General features: G+C 41.3%; 1 protein-coding gene across 8 annotated transcripts in view; it reads right to left on the reverse strand.

Moving 5' to 3' along the window:
* Positions 1-16,496, reverse strand: part of STEEP1 (STING1 ER exit protein 1) — a 95,626-nt gene extending 79,130 nt beyond the window's left edge. For 7 of the 8 annotated variants that reach the window (XR_014239589.1, XR_014239590.1, XR_014239591.1 and 4 more), the window contains exons 1-2: positions 11,185-16,495; positions 8,391-8,508 (exon numbers count right to left, since the gene is read on the reverse strand). Coding sequence is in view for 2 of the 8 variants with exons in the window: in XM_082377546.1 (XP_082233672.1) it covers positions 8,391-8,508; positions 11,185-11,308 (242 nt within the window). In the remaining 6 variants the exon portion in view is untranslated. Of the gene's footprint in view, positions 1-8,390; positions 8,509-11,184 lie in introns of all 8 variants that reach the window. The other variant, XM_082377547.1, reaches the window with a different exon arrangement.
* Between the last annotated feature and the right edge of the window lie 1,627 nt (positions 16,497-18,123).

The following is an 18,123-nucleotide window of genomic DNA, read 5'->3' on the forward strand; positions in this document are numbered from 1 at the left end:
AAGAAACACTTCCCAACTCATCCTATGAGGCCAGTATTACCTCAATACCAGCCAAAGATATCACAAGAACAACAAAAACAACAAACTAGAGATCAATATTGTTTAAGAATATACAGACAAAAATCCTCAAAACAAAAAATAAATACAGGGGCTTCCCTGGTGGCGCAGTGGTTAAGAATCCGCCTGCCAATGCAGGAGACACATGTTCGAGCCCTGGTCCGGGAAGATACCACATGCCGCAGAGCAACTAAGCCCGCGAGCCACAACTACTGAGCCCATGTGCCACAACTACTGAGCCTGCACGCCTACAGCCTGTGCTCCGCAACAAGAGAAGCCACCACAATGAGAAGCCCGTGCACCGCAACGAAGAGTAGCCCCCACTTGACGCAACTAGAGAAAGCCTGCACACAGCAACGAAGACCCAACACAGCCAAAAATAAAATAAATAAATAAAATTTTAAAAAAATACAGGCAAAACTGAATCAAGCAACATATAAAGAAGGTTTACACCACATGGCCAAGTGGAATTTATCCCAGGAATGCAAGATGGGTGCAACATACAAAAAAAGATCAATCAATGCGATACACTATAATAATAGAATAAAAGAGAAAACACACATGATCATCTTAACAGATGCATAAAAAGCATCTGACAAAATTCAAAGCCCCTTCAATACACTAGAAATAGAAGGGAACTTCCTCTACCTTAAAAGGGGCATCTATGAAAAATTCACATCTACTAAGCCACATAAACTAACATCATATTTAATGGTGAAAAACTGAAACCTTTCCCTCTAAGATCAGGAAGAAGACAAGGATATCCTCTCAACACTTCTATTCAACACTGTACTGGAAGTTCTAGCCAGGGCAATTTGGCAAGAAAAAGAAATAAAAAGCATGCAGATTGGAAGGGAAAAAGTAAAACCATCTCTATTTGCAGATGATATAATCTTATACATAGAAACCCTAAAGCATACACACACACTATTAGGACTAATAAACAAGTTTAGCAAAGCTGCAGGATATAAGATCAATAATCACAAATTAATGGTAGTCTTATACACTAGAAATGAACAATCCAAAAACGAAGTTAAGAAAACAAGTCCAGTTACAATAGCATCAAAAAGAATAAAATACTTAGGAATAAATTTAACAAAGGAAGTGCATAACTTGTGCACTGAAAACTACAAAACATTGCTGAAAGAAATTAAAGACCTAAGTAAATGGAATGACACTTCATGTTCATGGATTGAAGACTTAATATTGTTAAGATGGCAATACTTTCCAAATGAATCTACAACTTCAACACAATCCCTATCAAAATCCCAGCTGGCTTTTTTGCAGAAATTGACAAGCTGATCCTAAAATTCACATGGAATTGTAAGGAATCCAGAATAGACAAAACAGTCTTGAAGAAGAACAAAGTTGGCGGACTCGCACATAATTTCAAAACTTAACACAAAGCCACAGTAATCAAGACAGGGTGGTACTGGCATAAGGACAGACATATAGGTCAATGGAACAGAACTGAGAGTCCACAATAAACCGATACATATATGGTTAATTTATTTTCAGTGGTGCCAAGACCATTCAATGGGGGAAAGAATAGTCTTTCAATAAATAGTACCAGGATAACTGTATATCCACACACAAAAGGATTAATTTAGATCCCTACCTCACACTATGTACAAAAATTAACTCAAAATGGGGAGTTCCCTGGTGGTCCAGTGGTTAGGACTCTGCATTTTTCCACTGCAGGGGGCCCAGGTTTGATCCCTGGTCAGGGAACTAAGATCCCACAAGCTGTGTGGCATGGCCAAAAAATAAATAAACAAAAAATTTAAAAATTAACTCAAAATGGATGAAAGACTTAAAGGTAAGAACTGGGACTTCCCTGGTGGTCCAATGGTTAAGACTCTGCGCTTCCAGTGCAGGGGGTGTGGGTTCAATCCCTGGTCAGGGAACTAAGATCCCACATACCAAGGTGCAGCAAAAAAAAAAAAAGGTAACAACCAAACCTATAAAACTGTTAGAATACATAAGTATAAATCTTCAAGACCTTAGATCAGGCAATGGTTTTAAAAATATGACACCTACAGCACAAGCAATCAAAGAAAAAATAGATAAATGGGACAATTAAAATGAAAACCAGGAATACCATCAAGAAAGTGAAAAGGCAACCCACAGAATGGGAAAAAATATTTGTAAATCATATATCTGATAAGGGACTAGTATCCATAATAAAAAATTCTTACAACAATAAAAAACACAAATACTCCATTTAAAAAATGGACAAAGAATTTTTTAAAAATTTATTTATTTTATTTATTTATTTTTGGCTGTGTTGGGTCTTTGTAGCTGTGCGTGGGCTTTCTCTAGTTGCGGCAAGTGGGGCCTACTCTTCATTGCAGTGCGCGGGCTTCTCATTGCAGTGGCTTCCCTTGTTGCGGAGCATGGGCTCTAGGCGCGTGGGCTTCAGTAGTTGTGGCACGTGGGCTCAGTAGTTGTGGCTCGCGGGCTCTAGAGCACAGGCTCAGTAGTTGTGGTGCATGGGCTTAGTTGTTCTGCGGCATGTGGGATCTTCCCGGACCAGGGCTCGAACCCATGTCCCCTGCATTGGCAGGCAGGTTCTTAACCACTGTGCCACCAGGGAAGCCCAAAAATGGACAAAGAATTTGACTAGACATTTCTCCAAGGAAGATACATAAATGACCAATAAGGACGTGAAAAGCTCAACATCGTTAGCCATCAGGGAAATGCAAATCAAAACCACAATGATACCATCTCATACACACTAGGATAGCTATATCAAAAAGGCAGACAATAACAATTATTGGCCAGGATGTGGAGAAACAGGAACCCTCATACACTACTGGCAAGAATGTAAAATGGTGCAACTGCTTTTGAAACCACTCTTCCAGGTCCTCAAAAGGTTAAACACAGAGTTACCATATGATCCAGCAACTCATACATATCCACCCATGAGAACCAAAAGCATGTTCACACAAAAACTTGTACACAAATGTTTACAGCAGCATTAGCCATAATACTTTAAAAAGTTAGTTTAAAAAAAACAAAAACACAGGACTTCCCTAGTGGCGCAGTGGTTAAGAATCTGCCTGCCAATGCAGGGGACACGGGTTCGAGCCCTGGTCCAGGAAGATCCCACATGCCGTGAAGCAACTAAGCCCGTGTGTCACAACTACTGAGCCCACGAGCCTAGAGCCTATGCTCTGCAACAAGAGAAGCCACCGCAATGAGAAGCACGCACACCGCAACGAAGAGTAGCCCCCACTGGCTGCAACTAGAGAAAGCCCACGCGCAGCAACGAAGACCCAACGCAGCCAAAAAAAAAAAAAAAAAAAGAAAGAATGATTTATTGAGTCATTCTACACATGGATGAGCCTTGAAAATACACTAAATGAAAGATGGCAGTCCAGTGGTTGGGACTCCATGCTTCCACTGCAGAGGGCACGGGTTCAATCCCTGTCGGGGAACTAAGATCCCGCAAGCCGCATGGCACAGTCAAAAAAGAAAAAAAGTTCATCTTCCTGAGATATTGAGACTCTAATACAAATAAGACAAGGGTTTTAAGTGGTACAATTATAAAGAAGTGATTAATATGAGCTAGATATTTGGACTTAATGGACCTTGATTTTCTTTCTTGTCCTTAATCTCTAGGAATATGTGAGATAGGAAAGGCCAAAGACAAAATAAAACATTCTCCCTGGTTGTGGTAGCAGCATCTAAGATGGCCCCAATGATTCTCGCCCCCTGGTATTGACATAATAATGTCAATAATCCTTGTATAATGCCCTCCCACAATGAACACAGCTGACCTGTGACACCAATAAGACATTGAAGAAATGATGGTGTGTAACTTCTGAGTCTTGGTCATAAAAGACATTATAGCTTCCAACTCGCTCTCTCTTGGATTACTCACACTGTGGGAAGCCAGCTGCCATGTCACGAGGATACTCAAGCAGCCCTATGGAAGATCCTTGTTCTAAAGAACTAATGCTTCTTCCCAACAGTTAGCACTCAGCTGCCAACCATGTGAGTGAACCACCTTGGAAGTGGAACCTCCAGCCCTAATTAAGACTTCAAATGACTGCACCCATGGTCGACCTCTTAACCACAGCCTCATGAGAGACGAGAACCATCCAGCTAAGCTGTTCTTAAATTCCTGACCCACAGAAACTATATGAGATGATCAATGCTTGCTGTTCAAAAAAACAAACAACAACAACAAAAAAAAACCATAGGAATACCAGGAGATGAGGATGAACAGGTAGGCTAGGGCCAGATCATAGAGAGCCTTCAGACTTGGATTTTATCCTGCTAGCCAGGATTTTTTAAATTGCACTCCACAATGATCCCTAAATGAAATCGGATAGGAGAAAGGGGAGAAGTCCTTAATGGGTTGGGCTCAACTCTTCCCCAATCAGAGAAGCTTCTTGCTTATTTATACTTCTGGTAAAAATTTCATTTGAAGAAAGGATTCATTGTTTAAAAACGTTTGAAAGGCACTGCTGTAGGTGATGAAGAGTCACTGAAAGATTTGAAGCAGGAAACTGACATAACGTGCATGTGAGATCATTCAGGCAGTAGACGATAGACTGGAGGAGAGCGGGGGGTGGGGGGAGGTAAGAGGACACTTCGATAGCCCAAGCAAGTGATGCTGGGTACCAGAATGATGGCAGTGTGGCAGGGCTGAACAGGAGGAGGCAGCCACAAGACAGACTAGAAGGTAGAATCGACAGTACATGGTGAGTGACTGGATGTGTGCAGGGGATGGTGGGGGGCAGGGATGGATGAGACAAAGACAGGACTGGCTCCCAGATTTCTGCCCCGGGCCACTGCGTGAATGGTGATGTCATCGTAGGAGGAGGAAAAAGAAGGAATTGTGTTTAGCTGACACCTTCAGAGACCTGACTGCAGTGGCTTCAACACAAGAGTTTCTTCTCACGTAAAATAAGTGTAGAGGAAGGCGGTTCCTGGTAATGGTTGAGACTCAAGGATAGCATGGCAAAAACTCTGCAATCCTTGTGGCCTTCCCTTTCCAGTCCCAGGATGGCTGCTGGTGCTCCAATTATCACGCCCGTTTTCCAAAAAGCAGGAAGGAATGAGAAGAGTAAAAAGGACTTTCCTTGGAAGCCCCACCCAACAACTTCTACTTCTGTCCATTTTACTTGGCAAAAGCTAAGTCACCTTCAGAATCTTAGGGGGTTTTTGGAGTGGGGAGAAGCTGGAATATGTACCCTATCTTTACAGACACTGGTATATAGGCAGGTAAAATAGAAGAGTGTTGGAGTGGTGCTGAGTGAACCAATCTGTGGGACTTTCCCAAGTTAGAGAAATGAGTTTGGCTTTAGTCATTCTGTATCTGAGGTAAAACATCAGGTGAAGAGGTAGAACAGGTAGTTAGATATACAGTTCTGGGCACAAGAGAGACACGGAGGCAGATCTAGATTTTGTGAGTCATCAGCATATAAGCGTAACTGATGCCATGAGAGGTGGTGAGAATGGCCAAGGAGAGTATAGAGAGAGAGGGGATAAAATCAAGGTCAGAACCCTGGGGAATGCCAACATTTAAGGGGCAGGAAGAAGAATCCAGAAGACTGAGAAAGCCAAAGAAGTAGAAGGAGAATCACAAGAGTAGTTTCACAGAAGTCAAGGAAGGAGACAGCATCAAGGGAGGCATGGTCAACAAAGATCCAGATAGAAAAGCACCCACTGGATGGGCAACTGGGGAAGCAATGGATGAGGGAGGGAAGGTAGCAGGGAACAACAGAGTCAAAGGAGAGGTACTTTAGAATGGAAGACTTGGGGAGGTGGAAGGTGACAGGCTCCAGGGCATGCATTAGGCAGACTGCCATATTTTCAGTAACTGGGGCTCCCACACTCATCTGGCTAAAGAACAGGAGGGGTAAGATCAGACTGAAATTTCACCCCTGCTAAGAAAGGAGCATGCTAAAGTGGGCCCTTGGAAAGACTGTTCATGATTAGAGCAGGAACTATGTCAACCAAGGGGGAAGTCTACCATGCCTTGTGGGTAAACTCTGAGAGCTCTGTGGCCCAACAGAGTCACTGGGCCAGAGGCCACTGGCCTGTGCAATACCCGGCACTAAGGCTGGGCCCAAAGCTGGCTCACTTCCAGGATCAGGCTGACTGGATCCCAGGGTTGCCACTTCAGCCTGGGGCCTCCCAGTTTTCTGGCCTACAGGTGAGGGCATCTGCCTTATAGTGCCATAGGAGCCTGTGGCCTAGTTGTGTTGTTAGATTACTTTCTGTATTAACTAATATATATACATTTAATACATATTATCTAGAACTGTTATATATAATTATGATACATGTAATAAATATTTTAGCAATCCTAAAGACAGTCAGTTGAGAATTTTCAAAATCAGAAACCTAAATAAAGGTTAATAGAGGGAGAAAAAACACAAGAGAATGGATTAGCTTTAGACAGGGCATGTTATTTATAAACCTTCCTATATACCACAACGGAGGACTTCCCCAATGTTACCTGGAGGGCCTTCCTTTGTGAATTTCGTATGTTTTATAATCTGTGTCCCCACTTGTATCCTGTATATAAGCAATTTTCTCTTCAACTACATAATTCTAGAAGCCCAGTTGTCACAGTGGTGCCTGATTTGGTACTGAATGTCGCCTAGCAATAGTTTCTAACTGTTTTCATTAGCGTGGGCTGATAACAGTTTGGTTTCTTAAATAAACATAGCTAGATGTCAGCCTGTAGCTTTTTCTGGTTCAACACTAGAATATAAGCTCTGTACGGGCAAGGTTCTTTGCTTGTTTACTGGTTGTACTGGTTTGGATAGTGTCCCTTAAAAAGTTATGTCCTTCCAGGAACCTCAGAGTGTGACCTTATTTGAAAAGAGGGTCATTGCAGATATAACTAGTTAAGATGAGGTCACAGAGATGAGCAGAATGTTCCCTTAATTTAATATAACTGGCGTCCTTATAAGAAGAGAAGAAACAGAGACAGAAACACAGGGGAAAAGCCATACAATGTTGCAGACAGAGACTAGAGTGATGCATCTACAAGTCAAGAAATGTCAAGGACTGCCGGCAAACACCAGAAGCTAGGAAGGGGCAAGGAAGGCTCCTCCCCTAGAACCTTCAGAGAGAGCATGGCCCTACCGACACAGTAATCTCAGATTCCAGCCTCTAGAACTGTGAGACAATTCATTTCTGTTGTTTTAAGCCACCTAGTTTATGGTACTCTGTTATAGCAGCCCTAACAAACTAATATACTAGTATATCCCAGACTTTTAGTACAGTACCTGGTACACAGTAGGAGCTCAATAAATGAAATATTTGCTGAATGAATGAATGGACTTAGAGCAGGATGACCTCTCTGTGGCATTTGGCATCTGTTGATGACCACCCCCTTCCCTCACTTCTTGAAATTCTCTCCTCTTCTGTTTTCCACATCACCAGGTTCTCCTGGTTATGTTCCAATTATTTTGTCTGCTTTTCAAACATCAGTGTTTCCCAGGATTATGCCTTCAATCCTCTCTTCTTGCTCCACACACTTTCCATGTAATTGTATCCCTTCCCAGGTTTCAATTCCCCATATACACCAAGGACTCCCAAATCTAAAACAGATCTAACCATGTCACTCCTCTACTTAAAAAAAGAAGATGGCTATTGCCTAAAGATAAAGTCCAAACTTGTCTACTTTAGCATTCTACTCTGTCCTCACCCCAGGATGCATGAACCCCCTCCTGTAAAGTAACTTAGGCTCTAGCCACAAGGGACTACTTAAATTTCCCAGGCACACCATATTTGATGCTTTTAATGCTTCCAGAGTCCCTCCACCTGGAATGCTCCTCCATCTACTTGGTGAAATCCTAGTTCAAGGCCAAACACAAATGCCACCATCTTCTGGTGTCTTTCTTGACCACCATTCAGGCAAGATGATCTGCTGCTGTCTGTTTTCCCATAGGCTTCTGTTCACCACACCAGTATTTTATCATATCACAATAGGTAATCTGTTCCCTCACTGAGCCATGAGCTCTTTAATGGTAAGGACAGTGCCTTATTTATCTTTGCAGATCCAGTCCCTAGCTCAGTGCCCGGCACCTGGTGTGCTGGAGATTACAGGTTGAATGAACTCATTCTGCCTGCAAAAACCCCAAATTACAGCTATCAAATGGCAACAGAATCACATCTCAGCACCACTTCAACAAAGCACAATAAAGATATGGCTGCATTAACAGAAGTTAGAGACCCATCACAAATGTCAAAGTATTGGGCCCCAAATGGATGACCTGTTCCACACTAGATGGGGTATTTATACTCCTCAGAACTAGACCCCAAGACAACCAGGAAATCCTAGACAGAGAACATCAACCTCTTACCTCCGAAGATACATAGTCTCCTCGTCTTCTGTGTTACAAAACTTGTGGGCGTGTTTGGCAGCATCAATCACACGGGACCGATCCCGGGGCCTCATGGGCAATTTCTCCAACTGACAGTCTGATGGAATGGAGAAAGATTTGGTCACGAGAGCCACCGAAAAATACCCTGAGGCAATCAGAAGCTTTCAGTGGGGCCCTTAGCACTGTAATTTTTACTATAATTATCATGCTTATTGAAGCCTATTATTGAATGTTCCAACTAAAAATGACTTGGTGTCAGGAGACCTGGATTTTAGCCCCAGCTCTGGCTAATCACTTCCTCTCTAGGGCTCTTTCTCCTTACTTGATTATATTATCTCAAAAGTCCTTCCCACACTGCAATTCAAGTTTTCTATGAGTATTACTGATCCTGGTACACTTGGCTTGTGCTATAATGCATTAGAATGAGAAGAGACGATCAAGCGTCCTGGAATGCCTATGAGGAAGGCATTGATTGGAAAAGTTGGATAAGTGCTTCGGAAAGGAGAGAGTGGGTATGCTATTATATATATGGTATGTGAATGACCCATCCCAGTTAGAGGAGTTCTAATCCAAAAGCAATGAAAACATACAGGAAATAAATTAGGTACAGTTATAAAGCAGACGGAAAATTGATACAATGCAAATTAAGTACCTAAAGGATGACAGAGAAGTCAAGTGATCAGAGTGATTGGAGATTCATGGAGGAGGTGGAGAGGGGAGTTAGCATGAGGCAGTTTGCACATCAGCTCGTGACTCTTCTCAACGACCTGCCGGAGTAGACATTTACTATTCCTAGCTTAAAAGTAAGGGAATTGAGGATTAGGAAGGCTAAGAGGTCGGCCACGCATTTAACAGGAAGCAGAACAAGAATTCAGACCCATCTCTAAGTGATCAAAAGGGAATTCATTTACTCAGTAAATACGGGAGGGCCTTCTATGTACCAGACACAGTTGGAACACTGTGCTGAGGATTCAGCAAAGAACCGAGCAGACAAAGACCCTGACCTGATGAAGTTTACAGGCCAGCAGAGGAGGCAGAAATTTTCAAATTAATAATTATATAACATGATCTTGGATAATGATAAGTGCTAATACAAAAAGTTAGACAGGATATTAAGAGGATGCACAGTGATCCAGATAGTGATAAGTGCTACCCAGAAAAATCAGGCACGGTAAGAGGAGAAAGAGTGACAGGGGTGCTATTTTAGATAAGGTAGTCACGGAAGGGTTCTCCAAGGAAGTGACATTTCAGCAGAGACCTGAATGAAGTAAGGGGGCATGGAGGGGAAAGGGTTTGAGGCAGAAGAAATACCAATCCCAAAGGCCCTGCAGGCAGGAACATTTTGACATGACAGAGAAAAATCAAAAAGGCCACTGTAGCTGGAGTGCAGTGAGCAAGGGAAAGAGTGTTAGGAGATGAAATCTGAGAGATAGCTGGAGGTCTGATCACACAGGGTCTCGTTATGGCCTTTGGTCTTATTCTTGGCGTTACAGGAAAACACTGGTTTGGAACAGGACTCTGGGGACAAAGAGTGGTGAGCAAGAGACTACTGTGGCAATCCAGGTGAGGGATGGCGGTGGCTTGGAGAAATGGAGGTGGTCAAAAGTAGATTCTAGATAGATTTTCAAGGAAGCACCTGCAGAATTTGTTGATGGACTGGATGAAGAAGTCAAGAATGATTCTGAGATACTCTGTGAAGAGTGGTACCACTGACTGTGATAGGCAAGTCTGAGAGGAACAGTGGAGAGCAGAAAGTAGGAGATCATGAAGTTAATTTTGAACATGGTCTCCCTCTCTCTTTTCTTTTTTTAATTTTTAAAAAATTGTATTTAAGTATAGTTGATTTACAACGTTGTGAGAACACGGTCTCTTTAAGAGGTCCATTAGCCATCCAAATGGAGACGCGGAGTAGGCAGCTGGAGTTTGAGAAGAGGTGCAGGTTAAAGAGGAACATTTGGGAGTCATCAGCATATAGACGGTATTTAAAGCTTGGGAATGGTTGAGATCGCCTAAGGAGTGAGTACAGATTGAGAACACATGAGAGGACTGAGCCGTAGGGCCGTGCAATGCCTAAAAGTCTGAGACAGAAAAAGGAGCCAGACACTGAGAAGGGGGAAAATCAAGGTAGGAGAAAAATCAGTAAAGTGTGGCGTCTTGGATGCAAATGAAGGGTTTCAAGAAGGATGGAGTGATCATCTGTCAAATGCCACTGAGAGGGGATTTACATGAGCACTGATAATTGACCACTGTAACTGGTAACACGTTCGTTAGTAACTTTGACAAATATGATTTGGATGGTGAGGTGAGAAGGAAAGCCTGCTTGAAGTGAGGGCAAGAAGGAATGGGAAGTGAGGATGCAGAGACAGCCCATATAGGTAATTCTTTTTAGAAGTTTTGCTATAAAAGAAGCAAAGAAATGAGGTTATAGCTGGAGGAGAATGTAGGATCAATGCGGGTAGGAGGTTATTCTCACGTAACATCAGAGCTGTTAAAATATCCTTGTATCCGGCAGAAAGGTTACAAAGTTTCTAGACGCAGAACGGGAGGAGAGTGAGTATATTTTTTATGGAAGAGCAATTTAGTTTTGAGAGAGGTCTGGATACAGAATCACATGGTTAAACAGAAAACCGAAAAGCTGCCCTGGAGTGGGGCTGGATGGGTACGGAGGATTTTGATGAAGAAGGAAATCCTCGCATAGACTCGGCTGCCAGATCACAGCCAGAGGAAATGCGCCCTTGAGAACCCGAAGTTTCGCTCCTTGCAGACTACTCACCCAGCACCAGGACCATCTGGCCGCATAAACAGTAGTAGACGTGAAGGGGCTTCTCGCCGTCGTCATACTCCTCCCGGTCCCGGGTGTCGGAGCAGACTACGGACCGGGAAACTACTTTAGGCATAGCTCAGAGCAGCAGTAGGAAAACAAAAGGCAAAAGTAAGAGTCGCGCATAAATGACGTCACTCGCGCGTCGCGACTCTCCCCTACCTAGGCTGGTCACGTGCCCGTAGTAGTTGTGTGAGCTTCCCGGCCGTACCATTAGGCTAAGATGCATGGGGACACCCTGAGTCTCCCAGAACCTGACCTAAGTTCTCTGGGACTGCTTTACTTGGGACACTCTTAATAATTTAAATTATTCATTTATATTTCTATACACGTATACGTATGTATATGCATATATACATATATATGACTAGATATAAGAAAGAACAATTTACACTTTATATGCATGATACAGATTTTAGGTGTGCCTCTAAATATGATTTTGATTGGCTGTATTCAGGATGAGTACCTAATGAAGTAGAGGAATGTTAAAAATTGAGATCTAATTCACATAACATAATTCACCCTTTTTTTAAAATTAATTTATTTTTTGGCTGTGTTGGGTTTTCGTTGCTACACACAGGCTTTCTTTAGCAGCTAGAGGGGCTACTCTGTTGCGGTGCATGGGCTTCTCACTGCAGTGGCTTCTCTTTGTTGCAGAACATGGGCTCTAGGCACGAGGGCTTCAGTAGTCGTGGCGCGCGAGCTCAGTAGTTGTGGCTCATGGGCTCTAGAGCGCAGGCTCAGTAGTTGTGGCACATGGGCTTAGTTGCTCCGTGGCATGTGGGACCTTCCCGGGCCAGGGCTCGAACTCGTGTCCCCTGCATTGGCAGGTGGATTCTTAACAACTGCGCTACCAGGGAAGTCCCATAATTCACCCTTTTAAAGTGTATAATTCAGTGGGTTTTAGTACATTCACAAAGTTTTGCAACTATCACCACTACCTAATATTTTCATCATCCCCAAAAGAAATCCCATATCCCTTAGCAGTCACTCTCCCCACCTCTTTCCCAGCCACTGGCAACTACTAATCTAACTTTCTCTCTCTGGATTTGCCTCTTCTGGACATTTCATATGAATGAAATCATACAATATGTGGCTGTTGGTATCTGGCTTCTTTCACTTATGTTTTCAAGGTTCAACCATGTTGTACCATGAATCAGTAAAAAAGTAGTAATGAATCGGTAAAAAGGAACTTCATTCCTTTTTATGACTGAATAATATTCTGTTGTATGGCTATACCACATTGTGTTTATTCATTCGTCAGTTGGTGGACAATTGGGTTGTTTCCATTTTTGTGGTATAAAGAGTAGTGCTACTATGGACATTGGTGTCCAGGTTTTTGTGAGAACATGTGTTTCTATGCTTTTATGTTTTGTGAGGACATATGTTCTCTTGGGTGTTGACTTAAGAGTGGAATTGCTGGGTCATATGATAACCTTATGCTTAACTTTTTGAGGAACTGCTAAGAGTGTTTTCCAAAGCAAGTTTATTATTTTACATTTTACATTTACCACCAGCAATGTATGTGGGGTTCTGATTTCTTCACGTCCTCACCAATAATTATCTTTGTCTTTTTTATTACAGCCATCCTGGTGAGTGTGAAGTGGTATCTCACCGTGACTTTGATTTGCCTTTCTCTGATGGCTAATGATACTGAGCACCTTTTCACATGCTTATCTTCTTTGGAGAAATGTCTATTCCAATCCTTTGCCCATTTTTAATTGGGTTATTATTATATTGTTCAATTGTGAGAGTTCATTATATATTTTTGGATACTAGACCCTAATCATGTAAGTGATTTGCAAATAGAGGCATCTTAATGATCCCGTTTGCCACAGGTTTAGGAAACATCTTCCACCCTTCCTTCCTCAACCCAGAAACTCTCCCAGAATGCTCTCTGTGGAGGACCAGAGCCTGGGGAAATCCAGAATAAGGACATTGAGACAGTTTACATTGGATAGCTTCAAGTGATGACACCAAAATAGTGGATTTTTAACAGAGAACTTACTGAAGGAAGCAGGAGCTGGTGACCAGAAAATTGACAGGTTAGCTGGAAGAAGTGTAGTGTTCAAGATACACAAGATATAAACCAATGGGAATTTGAAGCAATCTGCTAGCCCTCAAATGAACATGAGTTAATAAAGTAGAAAAGAAATGTCAAGTCTTAAAGAATCATAGCGTTTGCTCCTTAGATCTTAGTCCAGTGTCATCCCTATGATTCTATGTTCTTTATAATAGTATTTATTGATCTTCTACTGTGTGTTAGGCACTGTGCTACATACTGGTTGCATAGTGATCAATTATAAATAGTCTCCCTCCCTCAAGTGGCTTAGTCAAGCGCAGGGGTGGGTAAAGGGCTAGAGAGTAAATATTTTAGGCTTTGAGAGCCAAGAGGAAAAATCAAGAACATTATGTAGGTACTTATATAACGAGAGAAAACAAATTTCCACAAATGTTTTATCAATGAAATACAAAATATAATAATAATTGAGTATAATTTTTTTCATAATACAGATCTCCTAATAAGAATGGCATTCTTTTATGGAGAGGATAATATTTCACTTAATTAGGGTTCAAAGTGAGTGTTTCCTATCATCAAATCAGTTACAATCTCAATACACTTTTTTTTTTTTTTTTTGGCCGCACCGCGCAGCATGTGGGATCTTAGTTCCCGGACCAGGGATGGAACCCGTGCCCTGGAAGTGCAGTGGAGGCGCAGAGTCCTAACCACTGGACCGCCAGGGAATTTTCCTGTTTTTGTTTTTGTTTTCAATATATTTTTAAAGGTTTTTACCTTGTTTCAATTGGTCAAGATTTTTAAGAACCTCACTTTTAATCTGTAATAAAAGTTTACAACTTGATTTTTTCAAGAGTTAACAAACTGCAAGCACCTGTTAATAAAGGTCTTAATAAAAAATCTGTTACAAATATTTATCCATTAATGCTTATCTGTAATAAGATTTTATGTATTTCATCTTTGAGAAAAATCTTAACACAGATAAGTACTGCCATATACTGATATCAATCCACAGGCACCTCCGGACTTCCCTGGTGGTCCAGTGGGTAAGACTCCACGCTCCCAATGCAGGGGGCCTGGGTTCCATCCCTGGTCGGGGAACTAGATCTCCCATGCATGCTGCAACTAAGAGCCCACATGCCAAAATTAAAAGGTACCACATGCTGCAGCGAAGATCCCACGTGCCGCAACTAAGACCCAGAGCAGCCAAAAATAAATAGACAGATAAATAAATAAATTTTTTAAAAAAGAATTGCAAAATGGTGACAATTGAGCATTAAGTCAAATGCAAGGTCCTTCTGAAAGCAGGGCCCTATGCAATTGTACAGGTTACATGCTTATGAATCCAATTCTAGTTTAAGAGAACTGGCTTCATAGGCATGTAAAAAAAAAATCCACATGCATCTGAGTTTTAATTGAGCATATTCATCTCTTAGATGGCACTTATAGAATTCTATCAGATTCTTCTCTTGACATTTGCCTTTCAGTATGTTGTTACATTGCAGAATAATCACTTCCAATTGAAGTTTAGGTGGAAGCTCCTCAACTGCACAGTTAAATTGCTTTTGAAATACAGAAATTTCCTTTGCACTTGCATCAGAGTCCAAAAATCACCACTGGAACTGTAATCTGAGCTCAGAAAAGATATCCACTGAAAATTTGTGTGGGACTGCAAATCTTGATTTTTTGTTTTAACATTTGACAGCACAGGAAGCAGTTAAGTAACTAGACGTTACTTGTAGTTCAAAAAATGTCAGTTGTCATCGAAGTGATTTCACTGCGGTATAAATTTCACATGTAAGCAGCATTTTGCCTTGTAATTTTAGGTTAAATTTATTAAGTAACATCATTACCTCTACAGCAAAAGCTAATTCCATTCAGTGTTCAATAATAGTGGTTGAGGGTGATTCTTCTGGCTCAGAAAATTTTCAATCCCAGCCACGAGCTATAAAAATACAAAAACAAAACAAAAAATACAAAAACAAACAAACAAAACAACAAAAAAAACCTTATAACTGCTAAGTTGTTGAACTGCTGTTGGTAGGGCAAGTCAGAATATTCAGCCTCTTTTTCTGACAAAAATTCATGAAACTGACAATGGTTTAGTCCATGAGAGTGAATGAAGTTCACTGTAGACACGAATGGTTGAATAACACAAGATAGATTAAAATATTTCCCCGTGAAGTACCTGCCGTTCAATAATATATAACAAATAACTATAGGATTTAAACAACTTACATTTTCGCAAGCTTTGTACATTTGTCCAGCTAAGCCTTTTTCTCCTTCATACATGTTTGAAATGCATCTTAGCAGATTCTACTTCAGGTTGTATTGAATTAGTGGTTTCTTGACTTTTTTGAAAATATTCTCATTTGCCGTCATCTACAGATTATCCATACAGGCCAATTCTTCCATCGCTTTAAACTCAGCATTGACTCTTCAAATAAATAACAACAACTGAGGAGTATTATTAAGATCTGTCAACTTATAAAGAGCCAAGGAAAACCACTTGAAATAATTTGCCCTGTTTTTTAAATGACTATTGATGTTGCTTCCAATGTCCTCAACATTTTGAGCTGCTGTTCTTGGTGAAAGCCTAATAGTCTTTAAAAAGTTTATTTTCCCTGGACACATTTCTTTGGCTTCTGCAATCAAACACGATTTAATTAACTCACCATCAGTAGATGGCTTTCCTTGCTTGGCTAACAAATGAGCCACTCAGAAACTTACTTTGGCAGCAACCTCATTTTCATTTTTAATTTTTGTGAAGCATTTTGCTATGGTAAGATATTCTATTTTAAACTTTCTAATTTTTCTAACCGTTGCTTTCCTGTGAACTGGGAACATTGTAATGAGCACTTAGTTTGGTAATGTCGATGTATATCGTATTCTTTTAGCCATGCTACAGCGTCATTGTGTAATAAACACAGTGTTTTGACATCTAAATTGATGACCAAGTAATCTACACTCCACTGTGCCTTAAAAGCACAACATTCAAAATCCACTTTTATTTTCTTGTTTTGACATGCTAGGTATGCACTTGTAATTAAAAAATAATAATAATGCCAAAACACGGTGATACAAGTGGTACCCAAAATGCTGTTGAGATATAACTGTGTCACCGTGGTTCGTAGTGTACCGACCAACAGTGGGAAGTGATGAGGGCACCACATACAGTTTCTGTCACAGCTACTCCACTCTGCTATTGCAGCACAAAAGCAGCCATAGTGAAACTTTATTTATGGACATTGAAATTTGAATTTCATATCATCTTCATGTGTCATGAAATGTGATTAAATACTATTCTTCTTTTGATTTTTTTTCAACCATTTAAAAATACAGAAAAACATTCTTAGCTTGCAGGCCATAGGAAGAATGCTGGCAGGCTGGATTCGGTTGTAGTTTGCTGGTGGATGTGGCTGGTTTGTTTGAATTCTCATGTGCAACACTGTAGCCATTTGTATTAGTTTCCTTTTGCTGCTGTAACAAACTACCGCAAACTCAGTGGCTTAAGAAAATTCAAATTTGTTATCTTAGGGTTCTGGAGATCAGAAATCCAAAATCAATCTCACTGGTCTAAAGTCAAGGTGTCAGCCAGGCTGATTGCTCCTAGAGGCTCCAGTGGAAAAGTCATTCTCTGCCTCTTCCAGCTTCTAGAGGCTGCCAGCAACCCTTGGCTCCTTGGCTGGTGGCTGCATCACTCCAATCTCTACTTCCATCATCACAGGGCCTTCTCTCTGAATTCGGACTCCTCCTTTCCTTTTATAAGGACCTTTTATAAGGACCCGTGTGATTATTATCAGGGCCACCTGTTTAATCCTGGATAATCTCCGTATCTCAAGATTCTAAATTTAATCACATCTGCAAAGTCCCTTTTGCCATATAAGGTAACATGTTCACAGGTTTAGGACATGGAGATTAGCACATGGAGATCTTGAGGAGGGGTGCATTATTCAGCCATGCCTTTGTTTTCCTCTATTCAGCAGTTCAGCAGGTAGTGAAATCCTAAGTTCATGGCCCTAATTTCCCCATTTCTCTAAGCTTCACCATTTCTCTCCCCTCTCTCCCTCCCTCTATCTCTTTCTCTCCTTGTGCTCTAGGGGCTATAAATGGACAGCATACTACTACCTTTACTGCCAAGAACACACACTGACAACTGTTGTCTCCTGTAAGTGATCCTCTTCTTGACTTGTCTTCCAAGATTATTGGAGTCAAGAAAAATCTTTTGATTTTATTTTCTGTTGTTCCTTGGTTGTCATTTGTACTGAGTTTTATTGATAGAAGTGGGAACTATAGAAAAATAAAATTCCTTGCCTTCACTGGCTAACAGAAATACAAATTCCCAGCCTCATAAGGCAGGAAATGATATTTTATTTGGTTTCTCTCTCCAACCCCAAATAGTCGAGGAAAATCACAATCTATTCTGCATTTTGAAAACAAGAATAAAATTCCACAATTTCCCTAGTCATATAGTCCCATATTTTTCCTCCCTTTTAGGAAAATGCTCAGATCCTTGCCTCTGAACAATTTGGAATTTTTAATCTTCCCTGCAGCTGCATTGCTCACACACTTTTCTTTAAATTGAAAAGGACCTCTAGTTTCTTGACCCCTGTTCTTGGGGGGAAGGGGGGATGCTTGCCTGTGAAGAGGGTATTTCTTCAAGATGTCAAGGTGAGAATGGGGTGGAAGGAATGCTCGGCCAGCTCTGCTATGGTCAGTATATTCCAGCCCTATAATCGCCTGTGCTGGAGAACAATCTTCTGTGTGCTGCTTGCTATGACAACCCTGCTTCTGATGGGGAATGTGAGGGCACAGCGTTCCTGCAAAGCAATTCCATTGTGCAGTCAGGGAACACTCTCCCCACATCCCAGTGC

This window comes from Balaenoptera borealis (genome assembly GCF_965194805.1).
Source record: "Balaenoptera borealis genome assembly, chromosome: X".
NCBI lineage: Eukaryota > Metazoa > Chordata > Mammalia > Artiodactyla > Balaenopteridae > Balaenoptera > Balaenoptera borealis.